The following is a 19,843-nucleotide window of genomic DNA, read 5'->3' on the forward strand; positions in this document are numbered from 1 at the left end:
AAAAAAAAATTTTTTAATAAAAAAAAAAAAGACAAAAACCATCTTAAACTGAGACTAAAATTCTGACCGAAATAATAATTATACTATGATAAATACAAATATAAAGCCACTAATCTCCTGCCAGTTCCCCTTCAAACTGATCTGAGAGTGGACTTCCTGAGACAACAGTGGATGGTTTTATTTTTTTTTTTTTTTTTTTTTTTTTTTTTTTTTTTTTTTTTAAATTTTTTTTTTCAATGTTTATTTATTTTTGGGACAGAGAGAGACAGAGCATGAACGGGGGAGGGGCAGAGAGAGAGGGAGACACAGAATCGGAAACAGGCTCCAGGCTCTGAGCCATCAGCCCAGAGCCCAACGCGGGGCTCGAACTCACGGACCGCAAGATCGTGACCTGGCTGAAGTCGGACGCTTAACCGACTGCGCCACCCAGGCGCCCCAACAGTGGATGGTTTTAGATCAGTGGTTCTCAAACTTTATGGTCTCTGGACCCCTTTACCTTCTTAAAAATTATTGAGGATTCCAAAGAGCTTTTGTTTATGCAGGTTATGTCTATCAAGATACCATACTAGTAATGCAAACTGAGAGTTTAAAAATTTTTTATTCATTTAAAAATAATAATACTATACCCATTACATGTAACTGACATAATTCTTATGAGAAATCACCATAACTGGGACACCTGGGTGGCTCAGTCAGCTGAACATCTGATTCTTGACTTCAACCCAGGTCATGATCTCATGGTTCATGGGATAGAGCCCCCAGTCAAGCTCCACACTGTGAGTGCTTGGGACTCCCTCTCCCTCTCTCTCTGCCCCTTCCCTGCTCGTACTCTCTGTCTCTCTCAAAACAAATAAATGTTTTTTTAAAAACCTTTAAAAAGGGGCGTCTGGGTGGCTCAGTCAGTTAAAGTCCTGACTTTTGGTTTCGGCTCAGGCCATGATGTCACGGTTCATGAGTTCAAGCCCCACATTGGGCTCCATGCTGATGGTGTGGAGTCTGCTTGGGATTCTCTCTCTCTGCCCCTCCCCTGCGCAATCTCTCTTTCTCTCTCTCAATCTCTAAATAAATAAAGTTAAAAAGAAAGAAAGAAAGAGAGAAAGAAAGAGAACATTAAAAAAATAAAGAACTCCCAAACCAAAAAAATCAGTGAGAAGAATGACGTTGTTTTATATTTTTACAAATTATTTTAGCATCTGGCCTAACGAAAGACAGCTAAACTCTCATACTTGCTTCTGCGCTCAGTCTGCTGCCATATGTTGTTTTGGTTGAAGGTTATGATGAAAATCGGGTGTCACACACACGTAGTTGGACATCTACTTTTCAGGTAGTACCTGAAAGGGTCTTGGGTACCCCCAGGGGTCCTCAGACCATACTTCCAGAGCCACGGGTTTAAATAATAATGACGCTGCCATGCCCAACACCCATGTGGGTCATGGGGATGAGGACAAGCAGAACTCGGGATGAGAAAGAAGATGTTGGGGTGGGGGAGGCAACGCAGGCATGGAATGGGTACTCCATTCTTCAAATATCTGCCCTCACTCCTCACTCCTGTTAGCCAGGACCAGCTTGATCCCAACTGTCTTCCTCCTGGGGAAAGGAAACATTGGGACAGAGCATTCCTATAAGTCAGCCCTGAAACATGACTGGCAGAGACCAAATGCTGAATGGGAACAATTTGGGGTAGACAGCAGAGTCCTGGGAAAGAAGGATAAGAGAGCGGTACTCAAGCCAGGATACACACTGGACCACTTGGGAAATTTAAATACTGATTGATTGAGTGAAAGCCTGGACGGCAGGAGTTTGGAAAGTTCCCCCAGACAATTCTAATGTGCGGCCAGGGATAAGAACGGCCAGGTTTAAGTGGGCTCAAAAAGCAGACCAGCTGGGTTCAAATCTGTGTTCCACTCATTACATATACAACTTAGTAGATGTATAACCTCGGGCCAACTACCCGTCTTCAATTTACTCATCTGTAAACTGGAAACACTGTTATGGATGTTGTGGATATTAAGTGAGATCATCCATTTAAAGTTCTTGGTGCTGTGACTGGCATTCAATACGTACTCAGTAAGTCTGAGCTGTCATTATTGGGTATGGTGATTTTGGTGCAGGCCGTCAGCCTCAGTCGACCCCAGTTTCGGTGTTCCCATAAAGTAGATCTCCCGCCTAGGTCCTCTGTCTCCCCCAACTCTGGAAATACAGGGAGTCGGTGGCTTCCCCCACCCAGGATTTCCACAGGGGAAGAAGAGGACAGTTGGCTTAGGGCCACAAATGTGGCATCACCAGAAACAGGCACGTGAGAAGTCAGCGAGGTGCAGCGATGTTCACACTGTGCGTGTGCTCACACACATGTGCGTATAACTCTGTAGTCAGACTCGGATATTGTTTTTTCCTTTTGAAATCATTAGGACATCTCAAATCTACTGCAGATGGCAGAGGGGAAAACACAGAGTGGAAACATTTTAATGGCTTATTCTTGGCCGGTGGCCTGTCCATAGAGACCTGGAACGAATGAGACTCACTCCTCATTTGTCCTCAAGAACATCATCATTACACATTCCACACAGCATTCTGCCTTGGAGCTCATCGGATCATCCACAAAAGTTAACAGCAACACGAAACGGGGGCCAGGGAAGGATGGAAAGACCTGGAAAGCTCTCTGAATAGGCAGTATAGCCATGACTCAATATTTTTATTAAGAGGCAGAATGAATCATGTAACACTCCTTCTAGAATTACTGGACGTGGACAGCTCCTCCAGCTGTTTACAGGGCAGAATTTGAGAGCCTTCAAAAATAGATGTGCCGCTGAGTTTCGTGACATCCACCCAAAGAGATGAGCCTGCTGTGCTGATGACCGACTGGTTTAATTTCCTTCAGGTTCATTGGCTTTTGCAAATTCGCGCAGAGAAAAGCGCCAAATGGGCTGAAGTAAGTCACAGAAATGAACCGGAGGGATTGTGTGGGACCAATCCTGTGGCTCCTGGAGGAATAAACCTAATCAACCAGGACAGGGCTGTCCAGGCTGCCCAAGACCACGGAAGGAGCCACTGAAACAGCAAGATAATTGGATCCAGGGATCAACAGCTTCGGCGGGAGCAAGATTACACAGGCTAATCCTTCAGACTCAGTAGGATGAGCGGCAATTAGTAAACTTCATTAAGGGATCAACTGTCACATCCGGTCTTGAATACTGACACTGAGTGAGGCTATAGACATATTGGACTGATTAAGAGGAGACTGACCACGTGTCAAGATTTCACCTTCCATCTAGCCCCATGCCAGATGCACTGGAGACCAGACTCTCACTCATACAGTGGCTGAAATCGAAGAGGGTTGGGGTCTTTTGCTTTTTGTCTTTTTCTTTGCCAGTTGTATTCACAGCTCTGAACGTATGCTCCACTGAGAGGCAGTTTACTAGCTTAAAACCCACTTTGCCAAACTGCTTGGTATGAAACGATTTTTCAGGCTTTGCAAGCGTGCTTCCCTCTGTTATGTGGGCATTTTCTTTCCACATGCTGTCCTTCTAAGTGTGCCCTTGTCACCTCGGAGGTGGCTACAGTACCCCCACAGGGGGTGCCAAAGCTCTACCTTTTGACAAGATGATGCTGGGTCTGTCCTTGCTCAGGACAGCCAACCACAGGGGGTGGCAGGGTGGTGATCTATTCACCTCAGGTCCCCCACTGGCTCTGATCCACATCTCACAGAAACAAGCCTTCAATGGCCTCCAGAATGGGGAAGACCTCCACCCCCTCAGTCCTCAGACTCCCCTCCACAGCATGCACTGGGCAGGAAAGAGCCAGGCTCACTGCAGGATAGGTTCCTGAAGCTTATTCCTCGTTCAAGCCCCTTTCCTAGGGTCTCACCAGGAGTTTTGTTTTGTTTTGTTTTGTTTTGTTTAATGAAAGTGTTAGGTTTAAGGAAGCTATGGAGTTGAATGAAATGGATGGAAATCAATTTTTTTTAAGTTTATTTTTTGAGAGATAGTGCAAGCGGGGGGGGGGGGGGGGGGAGGGGCAGAGAGAGAGGGAGACCAAGGATCCGAAGTGGGATCTTGCACAGCCAGTAGAGAGCCCCACTTGGGGCTCAAACTCATGAACTGTGAGATCATGACCTGAGCCGAAGTCAGATCCTTAACCAACTGAGCCACCCAGGCGCCCCTGGAAATCAATTTAAACTCGGCTAAAACATATAGCTCCTAATGTTCACTTCATGAAGGAGTTCTCTAATCACATATTCTTTATTTCTTTCTTTCTTTTTCATGAGGCTAAATTGACTAAAATAATTTCACTGAGTTTAGCACGGCAATGTTTAGACAAACAAGACTCATACATTTTGGACAAGTCTAACTGCTTTAAAAGCCTATCAAATTAGTTCATTGCATTTCTCAGATATTTGAATTTATGCCCCAAATTACATTTCTTTTGCAAACAAATAATGTCATTACTTCTGCTGAGTCCCCAATTCCCTAGCCTGTGATCTTCAGAGACGTGAATGTGTGGGCCAAGGGAAGGAGATCAATTAGGTTACGGGGGAGTGGGGCAGGAAACAAAGGCTGAAAGGCACCTGGGTGGCTCAGTTGTTTACATGTCTGACTTCCACTCAGGTCATGATTTCATGGATCGTGAATTCATGCCTGCACTGGGCTCTGTGCTCACAGCATGGAGCCTGCTTCGGATTCGCTGTCTCCCTCTCTCTCTGCCCCTTCCCACTCCCACTCTCTCTCTCTCTCAAAAATAAATTAAAAAACATTAAAGAAAGAAAGAAAAAAGGGGCTGAAGAAGGCATTTCCCCATACCAATGACAGTTTTCCCTGGGACAAAATAAACGTCCTTCCACAAGTCACAGAAGTAAACAACAAAAATAAAAATATTTTTCTTTCTCTTTCTGTCTCTCTGTCTCACTCATATACACATCACAGCAAAATAACAATGAAACATACCTGTTCCTGAATTGCACGTTTTAACAGAGGTAGACCCATGGCAAACTGCACTCTCTGAAATGTCAAAGCTCCTGTTTCATCCAGACTTAAATCATACCTGTGAAGAACAGATACAAAACGAGTGTTAAGGCACTGACTTGGTGACTCTGAGTAGAGCCTTTGGACCAAGGGATGTGACAGAGCAGACAGCTTTGAGAGTAAGTATCCCTCTCTTACGTGATACTGCAGGTCAAAGGAGGCCAGCTATGTGTGTAACACAGACCATGTGTTCAATATAGCGGGGTACAAATGGAACGAAAGACAGAAGGATTTCCTGACAGGGTGACTTTAAAACAAGACTCCAGCATCCCCTCTTCAGGTGCAAAAGATTTTCATGTACCCAAAATGACTCAAGAGAAGCTACTGGGGGAGGGGGGGGAGAAGAGAGTGACCTATGTGGTACAAGGGGTGGACTGTACTGGCCATGAGGACTGTCACTTAGAGTTTCCTTCAAGAGAACCCAGAGTCGGGAGCAGTTTCCAAACAAGCTCCAGCTGCCATACCTTGGAATTAATAGTGGCATTCACACCAGGCTACTTTCCTCTTGCCTGCTCCTAGCTGTGATTGAGTAGGGTAACATTCTAGAAAAAGGCCATTATTGCCCAACAGGCAACTTATGCCAGGAGACCCCCCTCTGCCACTGGCCCACTGAGACTTTCTTATAACTGCACTGTGCCCTTCTCTCTCATTCCACAGTGTCAGCCCTGCCTGCACACACTCTGAAGCTTCTCTCCACCTCCTCCAGCTCCCTTACATTATCTTTCACAGACCCCAGCCCCTCCCATAAGTCACCCACTCATCTAGTCCCATCCTGGCATTTGCTTCTCAACAAACCTAAACTGACACAGAGGGGGAGATTCCACTCTTCCATCTAAAATGTTTAAATGCAAAGCATAACCTGAGCCTGAAAGAAACCTCATTCAGGTTTGACCCTTGGCTCTGTGTGACCAACATCAAGTGACCTGGCTTCCTAGTACCTCCATCCTCTCATCTGGAAGATGGGAATGATAATTGCACATAACTCAGAGGATTGTCACCTCAAATGCTTATCCCAGTTCCCAGTGCTTGCATATATATAGTAAGTGCTCAATAGTATTAACCTCCATTCATACCCTTAGTTACCACCCCACCCCCCACCCCCAAACTCTGTTAGATCCATTTTTACAGTCTCAGCACCCAACCCAAGGCTGGCCACACTATGCTCCATTAAACTTATTTTCTTCCTATAGTTTCATGACCAGATCCTGGAGACAGCGTTCCCAGGTATGTCCCAAAAGGCATGCCAAATACATATACTATCCCTATATAAAGTTCATTCCTAACAAGAAATACAAACTGAATGGGTGCAGGGTCCAAGTCTTGAACTGTCTAGCCCTCTGGACCAGCACAGTGTCTCACATTTCCTAAATACCTGCTGGTTGATTGCCTCAGACCAAACAAGAACCAATCGGATTATCTTGACTTTCTCCCATCCATTCAGCTGGCAGGTAACAAAAAATTCAAGGGGACCCACCATTCATCCTGGAATGTAAAATAAATGCCAACACTCACCCCCCAGAATGCCAGATGGACACAGAAACTCCCCAACAGAAGAATCTTCTCTTTTTCTTTTTACGAGTCAGCTAGCAGACCTGATCTGAGAACCACTAGTGGGGATTTCAGTATACGCATTACTGCATTCAATCAACATTTTCCCTCAGGAGAACAGAAAACAAAAATTCCATTTTCAATGAAACTAGGAGTCAGGGAAAAATCTCCAGATACTCACATAGAGGTAATACCTGCTAATGCATCTGAATTGATGCAGGATTTGGGCAGGAGGAGGTGGAAAGAAGAACCACAGAAAGAGATATCACAGCACAAGGGCCAAATGGTGGCAAATCTTAAAACACACTGGCAAAAATGCACTTCCTAATGTAAGATGTACACACTGAGATGTATAACTTGGAGCTTTAATCTGGAAGAGCAAGATAAGGATGGCAATGAGCTAGCAGGTAAGAAGGCTCGCTGGTCCCTGAGCCAGGTTTAGGGTCCAGGCGGTGAGCAGAATCACAGGGACAGGCCATGTTTTAAAGAAGCAGTCTATCTCTGTGGCAGCAAGGAAGGGAAAAGGTTCTATGTTATGAAAAGGGACTACCCTGAACCACCATCCGAACTTCTCCTGCTCCCCAACCCTGAAACCTCTTAGAATAACCAGGCCAGGGGTACCTGGGTGGTTGGTTAAGCGTCTGACTCTTGATTTCACCTCAAGTCATGATCTCATGGTTTTGTGGGTTTGAGCCCCACATCGGGCTCTGCGCACTGACCATGTGGGGCCTGCTTGGGATTCTCCCTCTCTCCCTCTCTCTCTGCCCCTCCCCTACTCGTGTTCTCTCTGTCTCTCTCAAAATGAATAAATAAACTTTAAAAAAGATAAAAGCAAAGCAAAGAGCAAAAATGAACTACTGGGACCTCATCAAAATAAAAAGCTTCTACACAGTGAAGGAAACAATGAGCAAAACTAAAAGGCAACCGACAGAATGGGAGAAGATATTTGCAAATGACATGTCAGATAAAGGGTTAGTATCCAAAATCTATAAAGAACTTATCAAACTCAACACCCAAAAAACAAATAATCCAGTGAAGAAATGGGCTAAAGACATGAATAGACACTTCTCCAAGAAGACATCCAGATGGCCAACCGACACATGAAAAAATGCTCCACATCACTCATCATCAGGGGAATACAAATCAAAACCACAATGAGATACCACCTCACACCTATCAGAATGGCTAACATTAACAACTCAGGCAACAAGAGATGTTGGTGAGGATGCAGAGAAAGAGGATCTCTTTTGCATTGTTGGTGGCAATGCAAGCTGGTGCAGCCACTCTGGAAAACAGTATGGAGGGTCCTCAAAAAACTAAAAATAGAACTACCCCACGACCCAGCAATTGCACTACTAGGCATTTATCCATGGGATACAGGTGTGCTGTTTCGAAGGGACACATGCACCCCCATGTTTATAGCAGCACTATCGACAATAGCCAAAGTATGGAAAGAGCCCAAATGTCCATCGATGCATGAATGGATAAAGAAGAGGTGGTATATATATTCAATGGAGTCTTACTCGGCAATCAAAAAGAATGAAATCTTGCCATTTGCAACTACGTGGATGGAACTGGAGGGTATTACGCTAAGTGAAATTAGTCAGAGAAAGACAAAAATCATATGACTTCACTCCTATGAGGACTTTAAGAGACAAAACAGATGAACATAAGGGAAGGAAAACAAAAATAATATAAAAACAGGGAAGGGGACAAAACAGAAGAGACTCATAAATATGGAGAACAAACTGAGGGTTACGGGAGGGGTTGGGGGAGGGGGGATGGGCTAAATGGGTAAGGGGCATTAAGGAATCTACTCCTGAAATCATTGTTGCACTATATGCTAACTAATTTGGATGTAAATTTTAAAAAACAAATAAATAAATAAAATAAGAAAAGAAAAGAATAGAAAAGAAAAGAAAAGAAAAGAAAAGAAAAGAAAAGAAAAGGTCAGGCTAGCAATCATCCAATTCTATTCAAGTAATCCAATTACAAGTAAGAAAAAGATACTAGCATAGAATTAATACAATGATCCTATAAGAAAAGTGGAGAAAAAGAGCAGCAAATCCATTAACAAGGCAAAACACTACCAGAAAAAAGGTCTGGTCAAAAAATTGTGACCAAATATTATCTGTATGTTAAGTGAAACCAGTGGTGTAATAAAGCCAGCTTAAATCAGTTCCTGGGATGCAACTGTTAGATGTTAAAGAATTTTTGTGGACTGGTTTTTAAACACAGCCATTATCAAAAATTAACCTATATGAAGTTACACTTCAATAAATTACATTTATAAATAAAGGCAATAAAAGACTCAAACTCATCACTTCCTAATTATTTTGTCATATTTTACTATCATCTATGAGCTTCAGGTTATTTATGTCTATTGGTGGAAATTCTACATAATGGAGGACTTCTGGTTCTGCCAGCATGAAATAGCCCCATTCTTTCTCCCAGATTCTCCCTCTTACAAAGGAAAAAACCCGTGAACCGTACGCAATAAACAAACATAGGAAGATTCTGATAGGTGCAAAGAAGGCAGGCCACCTGGGGGGCACTCAGGGCTTGAGGAATGGCATGTCAGGGATTCTCTGAGTCTCCTTATTGCTTCCCGTCTATGCTGCACAAGATGCTTTAGAATCTTCTAACCCAGAATTTCCAGCAGGCAGAGACAAAAAACACTCCAAGAAAAGCCTGTTCTCCCTAGCTGAAGGATGTGAAAACGGTCTAGAGTTGCTGGGCAAATATTAGACTATCTTTAGGAACGCAGGCGGGGGAAGCAAGCCACTGGCAGTGTGGGTGTGCAGTGGGGTTCATGGGCATCAGCGAGGACAGACCTTCAGAGCACACAGAGCTCAGGGAGCTTGCAAAACCATGGGCTCGGCAGAAGTCCAGCCTTAGCCTAATTCGATGGGACAGGCTGGAGTATAAATGGCACCACAGAGTTGTCCCATCCTGTCATTCAATCACGGGCAGAAAGCATAACCTCAGGCATTTCCTGGGACAGTAACTCCCATGAGTCCAGGACAATTCCCCGGAAGTTCAGCTGTGAGTTGATATCAGTCAACACTGACAGTAGCTACGAGATGAGTATACAGGTTTGGTGAAGGGATCAGGGTAGGGTGTTAACAGCAGTTGCTGAGCAGCTGACTAAAGAAGTTAGAAAAAAAAAAATTAAACTAAAAGAAAGGAGAAAAAATAAATTATTAAAGGAAAAGTAGAAAAGCAATCCGTTAGAAAACAGAAAAAGTAATAACTAAGAAATCCAAAATCTGGGCTCTGAAAAAAACCGTTCAGAGGTTGTTAAACATTACTCCGGCAGTATTAGCCAATGCAATTTGACAAGGGAAAGAAATTCGAGAAATGAAAATTTGAAAGAAACAGATAAAACTATGTACAGGTGATACACGTGTTCGATTGACTCTTTTAATGGCCCCTTTGCCAGATCTCCTCTGATCCCTGCGCTTTGACACTGCCGTTCTCCTAAAGAGGCAGAGTATACTTCCTCACCCCTTGAATCTGGGCTTGGCCACGTGATTTGCTTCGGTCATTAAGATATTGGTAGACTTAAGAAAAGCAAAGACTTGGGGCGCCTGGGTGGTTCAGTCGGTTAGGCATCCGACTTCAGCTCAGGTCCTGATCTCATGGTTTGTGAGTTCGAGCCCCACGTCGGGCTCTGTGCTAAGAGCTCAGAGTCTAGAGCCTGCTTTGGATTCTGTGTCTCATTCTCTCTCTGCCCCTCCCCCACTTGTGCTCTGTCTCTCTCTGTCTCTCAAAAACAAAGAAAATTTTTAAAAAAGAAAGAAAAGCCTTAAAAAAGAGCTACTCCATTTCTCTTCCTCCCTGGCTCCTGTGCAATCCCATGGGAATATGCTTGAGCTAATCTAAGAACATACCTGGGCTAGCTTGCCATGTGGAGGCAAGGTATAAACTGAGAGACATGTGAGGAAGAGCCTGGTTGTCTCATCCAAGGCCATTCTAGATCAGCTTACCTCCAGCAACCCTCAAACTGGAAGAGCCTAGGTAGCTTAGCCAGTTACGCATACGACTCTTGACTGCGGCTCAGGTCATGATTTCACGATTGGTGAGACCAAGCCCCTCAGTGGGGTCCACACTAACAGTGAGGAGCCTGATCGGGATTCTCTCTCTCCCTCTCTCTCCCTCTGCCCGTCCCCAGCTTGCATGTACTCTCTTTCTGTCTCTCTCAAAATAAATGAATAAAAACTTAAAAAAAAAAAAAGAAGAAAACTGATAAACGTGACTACATAATAACAAAAACTTTTGCATGGCAAAACACTGTAAGAATAGTCCAAAGACAAAGGACAAAATGCAACAAGATATTTATTACTGACGTCATTGCAAAGGGCCAGTCTCCCTAATTAAAGGGCTCCTATATAACTCATTAAAAACAGACCAACAAGTAGGCAAAGTATTTGAACAGATGGCCCACAGAATAAGGAATACAAATGACACAAATATATTTTTAACTCTCCGCTGTCATATGCAATAAAAGTTAACTACACTGAAATATCCATTTTTACCTATTATGTGAACAAATCTGGACAGTCTGGTAGCACCCTGTGTTGGTAAGGTTATGGAGACCAGATGCCCTTACGTGCCAGCCTAGGGGAGGCAGGGAGGGAGGTATAAATTGTTACGATTTATACGTACAGCAATTAGACATTATTTATCAAAACTACAAGTGTACCTACTTTTTGACTCAGCAATTCCCCTTCCGGAAACTTATCCTTTGGATTTCGTTACACGTGTGAGGAGTAAGTTATAGAATCACATAAGCTATGGATCCTCTTTTTTAATAAACTCCAGTGTTTATTCATTATAAACTCTGTAATCGAAGAAGAAGAAGAAAAGAAAAGAGAAGAGAAGAGAAGAGAAGAGAAGAGAAGAGAAAAGAAGAGAAAAGAAAAGAAAAGAAAAGAAAAGAAAAGAAAAGAAAAGAAAAAAGAAAAATGTGGATCAAGTGACCTTTCCAACTACAAAGACCACACAGTAAAGTCTATGGGAATGCCATGAAGTGGGTCACACAGACAAGATTCTAAAATAGAAGTATTGGCTATTTTCTTCCCATTTCCATTCCAGTCACTTTTTGATAAAATGGTTGTTATTCATCTGTTTTAAAATTTTGGGAGCACCTGGGTGGCTCAGACGTTGTGGGGCATCCAAACTCTTGATCTCGACTCAGGTCACGATCTCAGCATGTGAGACAGAGCCCCACGTCGGGCTCCACGCTGGGTGGGGAGCCTGCTGAAGAGTCTCTCCCTCTCCCTTTGTTCCTTCCCCACAACTTCTCCCTTTGCCTGCCTGCCTCTGTCTCTCTCTCTCTCTCTGTCTCAAAAATTTTTCTTAATTCATATCTATTCTCGCATTATATTAAGCTTCCTGGGGCACCTGGGTGGCTCAGTCGGTTGAGCGTCTGACTTAGGCTCAGGTCATGATCTCACAGTTCGTGAGTTCGAGCCCCGCATCAGGCTCTGTGCTGACAGCTCAGAGCCTGGAGCCTGCTTCACATTCTGTGTCTCCCTCTCTCTCTGCCCCTCCCCTGCTCACGCTCTGTCTCTCTCTCTGTCAAAAATAAATAAACATAAAAAAAAAAATTAAGCGGCCTGCTCGTACTGACAGTGAGCATCTCATAGCAGTCAAGTTTTAGTAATGATTTTGTGTCAGTCTGTGCAGAAAAATAAAACATACTGCAAGGTCAAGTGAGGATGGTTCGTGCACAGATACTACACACACTGGCCAAAGCACCTGACAAATTATTAAAAACTATAAAATAGGGGCGCCTGGGTGGCTCAGTCGGTTGGGCGGCCGACTTCGGCTCAGGTCATGATCTTGCAGTCCGTGAGTTTGAGCCCTGTGTCAGGCTCTGTGCTGACAGCTCGGAGCCTGGAGCCTGTTTCAGATTCTGTGTCTCCCTCTCTCTGCCCCTCCCCCGTTCATGCTCTGTCTCTCTCTGTCTCAAAAATAAATAAACGTTAAAAAAAAAAAAAAAACTATAAAATAAACTCAAGAAAACTGGGTGACTCCTAAATAGTTCCCAACTATTAAAACCTAAGTTGAAGAAATTCTGTATTCAAACAAGAAAAATGTGGATCAAGAGACATTAAAGAACATTCTTGAATAGAGACAAGTTAGACATTTCAGTGAGAGGTCTACCCCATTCCCCTGCACACCCTCACTCCCAAAACGCACTACCAGAGATGTGTATAATATTACACGGGCCGAAACAGCAATTCAGCAGCACAACATTGCAAGCATCTAAAAGATGAGTGATTGAGTGAAGGACAGTGCATCCGTATAATGAGATTGTTACAGAAAAAGGAAGATCTCTCTACGTGCCAACATAAGGAAATTGCCAAGATAAGTTTTAGAAAAAAAATTTTTTTTCAATATTTTTTTTTTTTTCAGAGACAGAGACAGAGCACGAGCAGGGGAGGGGCAGAGGGAGAGGGAGACACAGAATCCGAAGCGGGCTCCAGGCTCCGAGCTGTCAGCACAGAGTCCGACATGGGGCTCAAACCCATGAACGCAAGATGATAACCAGAGCTGAAGTCAGATGCTCAACAGACTGAGCCACCCAGACGCCCCATCAAGATACGTTTTAAATGAAAAAAGCAAGGTGCAAACAAGTGAATATATTACTTTTACTGTTAAAAAGCAGCGGGGGGGGGGGGGGGGGGGGAGACTACATATTTGCTTGCATATACATTGTTGCTATTGCCATTCTCTTCAAGGACACACAGAAACTATTAACAGTGTTGACCGTTTGTGTATGTGGGGTGGAAATGGGGGAAACTTGACAAATGGCAAATAGCACTCTACCTTTTTAGGTCTTCTGACTTTTCAATCACATTGAGATGTATTTTTATTTATTTATTTATTTTTTCAACGTTTATTTATTTTTGGGACAGAGAGAGACAGAGCATGAACGGGGGAGGGGCAGAGAGAGAGGGAGACACAGAATCGGAAACAGGCTCCAGGCTCCGAGCCATCAGCCCAGAGCCCGACGCGGGGCTCGAACTCACGGACCGCGAGATCGTGACCTGGCTGAAGTCGGACGCTTAACCGACTGTGCCACCCAGGCGCCCCTGAGATGTATTTTTAAAAAACACGTTTAAAAAATATTTTAGGGGTGCCTGGGTGGCTCAGTTGGCTGAGCGTCCGACTCTTGATTTTGGCTCAGGCCATCATCTCATGGTCCGTGAGTTCAAGCCCCACACTGGGCTCCATGCTGACAGTTTGGAACTTGCTTGGGATTCCCTCTCTCTCTCTCTCTCTCTGTCTCTCTGCCCCTCTCCTGTGCTCTCTTTCTCTCAAAAAACAAACGAAACGAAACAAAACAAAACAAAACAAAACAAAAACGGGGGGAAGGAGGCAAAGATAAAAGGTTTCTCTAAATGTGTATTAATTTTTTAAATTGTGCACTTAAAATGACCACTAGATGGCGACTGCTCTTCATTTGAACTGCCACCGCGAGGCATTTAGGCAAGAAAGAAGTTAAAGCAGGATGAAGAAGTCTTGGAAACTGCCTGAAACCTTGAGTATCTATCTTAATAAAAATACCTAGATTCCTAACACTCTTCAATAAAAAAAAGTAACCACCTCGGCAATGGAAAAAAACGGGATTTTAAGAATAGCGCCCACCCTGAAACTCTCCAGATTTCTACACAACATGAATAACTGTGCGTTTTCAGTCTTTAAATATCAATGTCCACACCTAACAATTTTCATAGGCCACACCTCAGATGCTCTTTGTAGAACAATGGGGCATAAATCACCCACCAGAATTATTTTTCGGTATTTCAACATACATAATTTCTCTGTCTTCTTCTTCTTTTTTTTTTTTTTTTAATTTTTTTTTCAACGTTTATTTTATTTATTTTTGGGACAGAGAGAGACAGAGCATGAACGGGCGAGGGGCAGAGAGAGAGGGAGACACAGAATCGGAAACAGGCTCCAGGCTCTGAGCCATCAGCCCAGAGCCTGACGCGGGGCTCGAACTCGCGGACCACGAGATCGTGACCTGGCTGAAGTCGGACGCTTAACCGACTGCGCCACCCAGGCGCCCCTCTCTGTCTTCTTCAATCCGTAAGATACGAAGATATGGCAAATATTATTCTCCATGCCTCAGACTGCGGACAGAGGCCCTGTGGAATTAAGAGCCTTGGCAGGCCCTGGGTGGATGGTGTGGGTGTCAGGATTAGGAGCTGTGGGACACCATGAGGACAGCTGTGGGGGTACACAGAGGGCCCAGCTCTGCCCTTGGCAGTTCCACCATCACCTGACTTATCTACTGGTGTTCTGTGTAGGATTTCCTTGGAAGGAAGACAGTGCCATTACTAAGAACAAGCTTGAAAACCTCTGCCCTAGCATGTGCCACCAGCAAGAACTGAAACGAGGTACTAATGTCATCTTCCCTCGGAGAGGCGGGGGGTTTAGACACCCAGCAGAAGTCAGATACCTGTCTAGGAAGTCTCACGTGTGCAATCAAGAGCAAACTACAAGGTACAAAGTAAATAAATAAATACAGAAATACAGAAATAAGCATAAACGCCTATTAGAATGGCTAAAATAAATAACACTGACTGTATCGAGTGTTGAGGAGGATGTCGAGCATCTGGACCTCTCCTTTGCTGGTGGCGGGAATAAGAAATGGTACAGCCACTCTGGAAGAGGCTGACGGTGTCTTATGAAGTTAAATGGAACTCAGCAATCCCATAGCAGGTATTTACCCAAGAGAAATGAAATCCGTTGTTTACACAAACACTTATACATGAATGTTCACAGCCACTTGCCGATTGCCCCAAACTAGAAACAGTCCAAATGTCCCCCGAGTGGGGACTAAAGTGTGGTACATCTGTACAAGGTGGTATTGAGCAAAAAAAGGAGTGAACCACTGGTACACGCGACAACTTGAATGGATCTCAAAGGCATTGTGTCAAGTGAAAAAAAAAAAAGTCACATGCTATAGGATTCCAATTTTATAACATTCTCAAAAGGACAAATTATAGTGCTGAAGAATAGATCGGTGGCTGTCAGGGGGGAGAGTTACAGGGAGAATCTGACTCTAGAGGAGAAACAGGTGGGGGGGGGGGTGCCTGGGTGGCTCAGTCAATTGAACACCTAACTTCGACTCAGGTTGTGACCTTGAGGGGTTTGTGGGTGTGAGCCCCACGTCGGGCTTGCTGCTGTCAGTGAGGAGCCCACTTCGGACTCTCTGTTCCCTTCTCTCTCTGCCCCGCCCCCACTTGTGTTCTCTCTCTCTCTTTCTCTCTCAAAAATAAATAAACATTTTTTTTTTTTTAATTAAAGGAGGGATGCCTGGGTGGCTTAGTTGGTTAAGCATCCAACTCTTGGTTTGGGCTCAGGTCATGATCTCACGGTTCGTGGGACGGAGCCCCAGGTCGGGCTCTGCACTGAAAGCGTGGACCCTGCTTGGGATTCTCTCTCTCCCTCTCTCTCTCTGCCCTTCCTCTGCTCCTGCTCTTTCTCTCTCAAAATAAATAAATAAACATTCTTTTAAAAAAGAAAAATTATGGGGGCACCTGGGTGGCTCAGTCGGTTGAGCGTCTGACTTCAGCCCAGGTCATGATCTCACGGTTCGTGAGTTTGAGCCTCGCGTCGGGCTCTGTGCTGACAGCTCAGAACCTGGAGCCTGCTTCCGATTCTGTGTCTCCCTCTCCCTCTCTGTCCCTCTCCCCATCAGGCTCTGTCTCTTTCTCTCAAAAATAAATAAACGTTAAAAAAAATTTTTTTAAGAAAAAAGAGAAAAATTATAAAAGAAGATGGACAAATTATAAAAGAAGATATGCAAATGGCCAATAAGCACACGAGAAAGTGCTCAACAACACTGGTCACCACGGAAATGGAAATTAAAACCATAATGAGATACCACTATACATCCGCCTGAATGGCTAGAAAAAAATAATACTAAAGCAAAATAAAATGCTAACAAGGATGTGGGGCAACTGAACTCATACTTTGTTGTGAAGATGTATAATGATACAATCATTTTGGGAAAAGGCCTGTTAACTTCTCATAAAATTAAACATGTGTCTACCCTATGGCTTAACAATTACACTCCTGGATATGTACCCAAAAGAAACAAAATGCTCACAAAATTCTTGTAGTAGAACGTTCAGATCAGCTTTATTCATAACAGCCCCAAACTGGAAACAGCCCAAGTATCCATCACTAAGAGAACAGAGAAAGAAACTGATTATAAACTGTGATTTTATACAAACTGTGATCCCATGGAACGGGATACTGCTTAGCAATAAAAAGGAATATACTATTGACACACATGCATGACGTGTATTAACCTAGAAAACATGATGCTGAGCTCTCTCGAATCACTTGTTCTGCAGGAAGCCAGCTGCCATGATGTGAGGACACTCAAGTCGCTTTATGGAGAGTCCCACACGGGGAGAAATTGAGGCCTCCTGCCAACAGTCATGTGGGTGGACCATCTTGAGAGTGGATCTTCCAGCCCCAGTCAAACCTTCTTAGGACTTCAGACCTGAAGTCCTACGTGCAACCTCACGACAGACCCAGAGCCACCCAGCTAAGACGCTCTGAAATCCCAACCCACAGGAACCGGGTGAGATAATACATATTACCTTTTATGATGCTAAGTTTTGAGGTCATTTGTGACATATCAATAGATAAATAATACACGTGGCATTGTCATACACACACACATACACACAACTGACGGGCAGGAACTAATATCTTATTTTTAAAACACTTTAACAATATGTAATACACCAAGAATAAGACATGAGTCATAAAATGATAGCCTAATGAATTATCGCAAAGAAAATGCACCTATATAATCCTCATCCGCGTCAAAGAAAATCACACTATGTCACCAGCACACAGAATCTCCTCTCAATCATTACTCCCTCTCTCCTGCCCACTGCTAGCTGCGCTCTTGACCTGTAACTCCATCAATTATTTTTGACTGCTTCTGAATATTACAGAAATGAGATTAGACTCTATGTATTCTTTTGTGTCTCATTTCTTTTGCTCCACATGGCTAGTGAGATTTATCTTTGGTATCTACCGCAGCTGTGGCTCATTCATTTTCACTGCTGCACAGGATTACGTTGAATTAATATACCACCAAAAATATGCTGAGTGAACATATCGTGTGACTCCACTTGCATTAAACTCTAAAACAGACAAAATTAAAATATAGTAGGGGCGGGGGGATCCACAACAGTGGTTACCTCTGGGAAGATAAAAGCAAGGATTGAGTGGAAAGGGCATGAGGGAACTTTCTGGGGTGATAGTAACGTTCAATATTTTGATAGAGGTTTGAGTTACATAGGCGTATGCAGGTGTCGAAACTCTGCGAGTGGACATTTAAGATTTTTGCATTGCATTGCATTTTAAGCAAAACACGACAAAACAAACACCTGAACACATTTTGAAGTCTCGTTCATGATATGCACACTGAATTATCTGAGGGGAGGGGGGACTTTGAAATGCATCCCAAGAGTGAATTATGGTGGATAGAGGGAGGTATAAATGAACAAACATGTAATATAGCAAATACAATAATATGTTCATGGTAGGATCTAGGTGGTGAGTATATGGAACTCAGTGTTAAAGTCTTTCAATTCCGTTATATGTTTAAATTTTTTAAATATAAAACTGGAAGAAAGTAGATGACCAGAAAGGGGAATTATGGTAGGGCATCATTTCCTTATGTAAAAATGAGACCTTCAAGGACAGATCTTGGTTTCTAAAAACTATTCTCAAATAAAAGGAACATGGGCTCACTGGAGAAACGGGCAGAGAAAATACAAGATAAGCCCGGAACGTCTTGCGGTATTAGAAAGTAAAGAAGTCCTTCAAAAAAAAGTCCCCCAAGGATGGAGGTGTCAAGGGGACACAGGAGACGACTGAAAGAGCCCCCTGGGGTCAACGCTGGAACGATGAGGACAACAAAATGAATGACGTCCTACTGGACTGTAACACAGTCATAAAATAAATCTGCAGGAGTCCATACTGATACAAATAGTTAAAATAAATAAATACATAGGGAAAAGAGATGAATAGCCTGAAATAATTTGTGTAGCTACCTCCCCCTCTAGCAGGTGGGGCTTCACCTGTCTCCACACCACTACTACTGTCCCATGAGCGTCGGCTGCGCTTAACGACCTGCTTGCAGAGGGGAACTGTCATTTTACAATGAAAAGATCTGATAAACACTACCCCGCCCGGGGTTTCAAGGTCAACATCGCCACTGATGTTGATAGTATGTACCCCCTGTTATGACTGACGAGAAGGGTACTTGCCCTCATACTCTTCCCGAAAGCCTATAACATCCATCTAGACATGAGAAAAACATCAGACAGACCAAACTGAGGGTATTCAACAAAATACACGACCAAAGCTTTTCAAAAGTGTCGAGGTCAAGAAAAGCACGGGAAGACTGAGGATCTGTCATAGGTCAGAGGACAATAAAGAGACATGACCACAAAACATAATGTGGCATCTTGGATGGGAGCCTGGAACGGAAATAAGACACTGGTGGAAAAAGTGAGAAAATTCTAATGCAGTCTAGAATTTAGGTAATAGTAATGAACCAGTGCTGCCTTCTTTGTTTTGACAAACGTACCGTGGTTGTGTCAGATGTTAACAACAGTGGAAACTTGCTGAGGGGTATACGGGAACTCTATTTTCTTTACAATTTTTCTAAAAATTGAAAATTATTCCAAAATTAAGTCCATTTTGAAAAGAGACAAGAAACAAGGCGACAATAACAACAACAAAACAGATCTTTGTGCATTCTTTGAAAAACCTTGTAAAAACCCAACAAACCGAAAACCGCTTTAAAAAAGCAGTTGTGTGTTATTTTTTTCCTCTCAAAATCTAAATCAAAAATCAGCTTTAGGGCAATGGAAAGCACATTTTCAGATACCAAATGTGAATGCCCTCCTGAGAAGAAATATCCTTGGTGCCGAGCCTTATCCGGGCGGCACCCACGTTCTGGAGCGAATACTGACAAGAACTTGGAAATCAACTCTGGTGCCTCTGCTTCGCTAGCCTGTTCTTTTGTCCTGGTCCCTTTTATCATTTTGCTTTGGGAGACATCTCCAGCTTGGCCCAGGTTAAACTCCCTCGGTCACTCTCTTCTCGTTGAAAATGGCAAAAATCGGGGCGCCTGGGTGGCGCAGTCGGTTAAGCATCCGACTTCAGCCAGGTCACGATCTCGCGGTCCGTGAGTTCGAGCCCCGCGTCAGGCTCTGGGC

General features: G+C 43.6%; 1 protein-coding gene across 1 annotated transcript in view; it reads right to left on the bottom strand.

Annotated features, from left to right (window-relative positions):
• ACOXL (acyl-CoA oxidase like) overlaps positions 1-19,843 on the bottom strand; it is a 341,271-nt gene that overhangs the window by 319,169 nt on the left and 2,259 nt on the right. Inside the window, exon 2 of the mRNA XM_045446915.1 lies at positions 4,941-5,037. Coding sequence (XP_045302871.1) covers positions 4,941-5,037 — 97 coding nt within the window. The remainder of the gene's footprint in view (positions 1-4,940; positions 5,038-19,843) is intronic.

The sequence above is a fragment of the Leopardus geoffroyi genome, chromosome A3, assembly GCF_018350155.1.
Source record: "Leopardus geoffroyi isolate Oge1 chromosome A3, O.geoffroyi_Oge1_pat1.0, whole genome shotgun sequence".
NCBI classification, from domain to species: Eukaryota; Metazoa; Chordata; class Mammalia; order Carnivora; family Felidae; genus Leopardus; species Leopardus geoffroyi.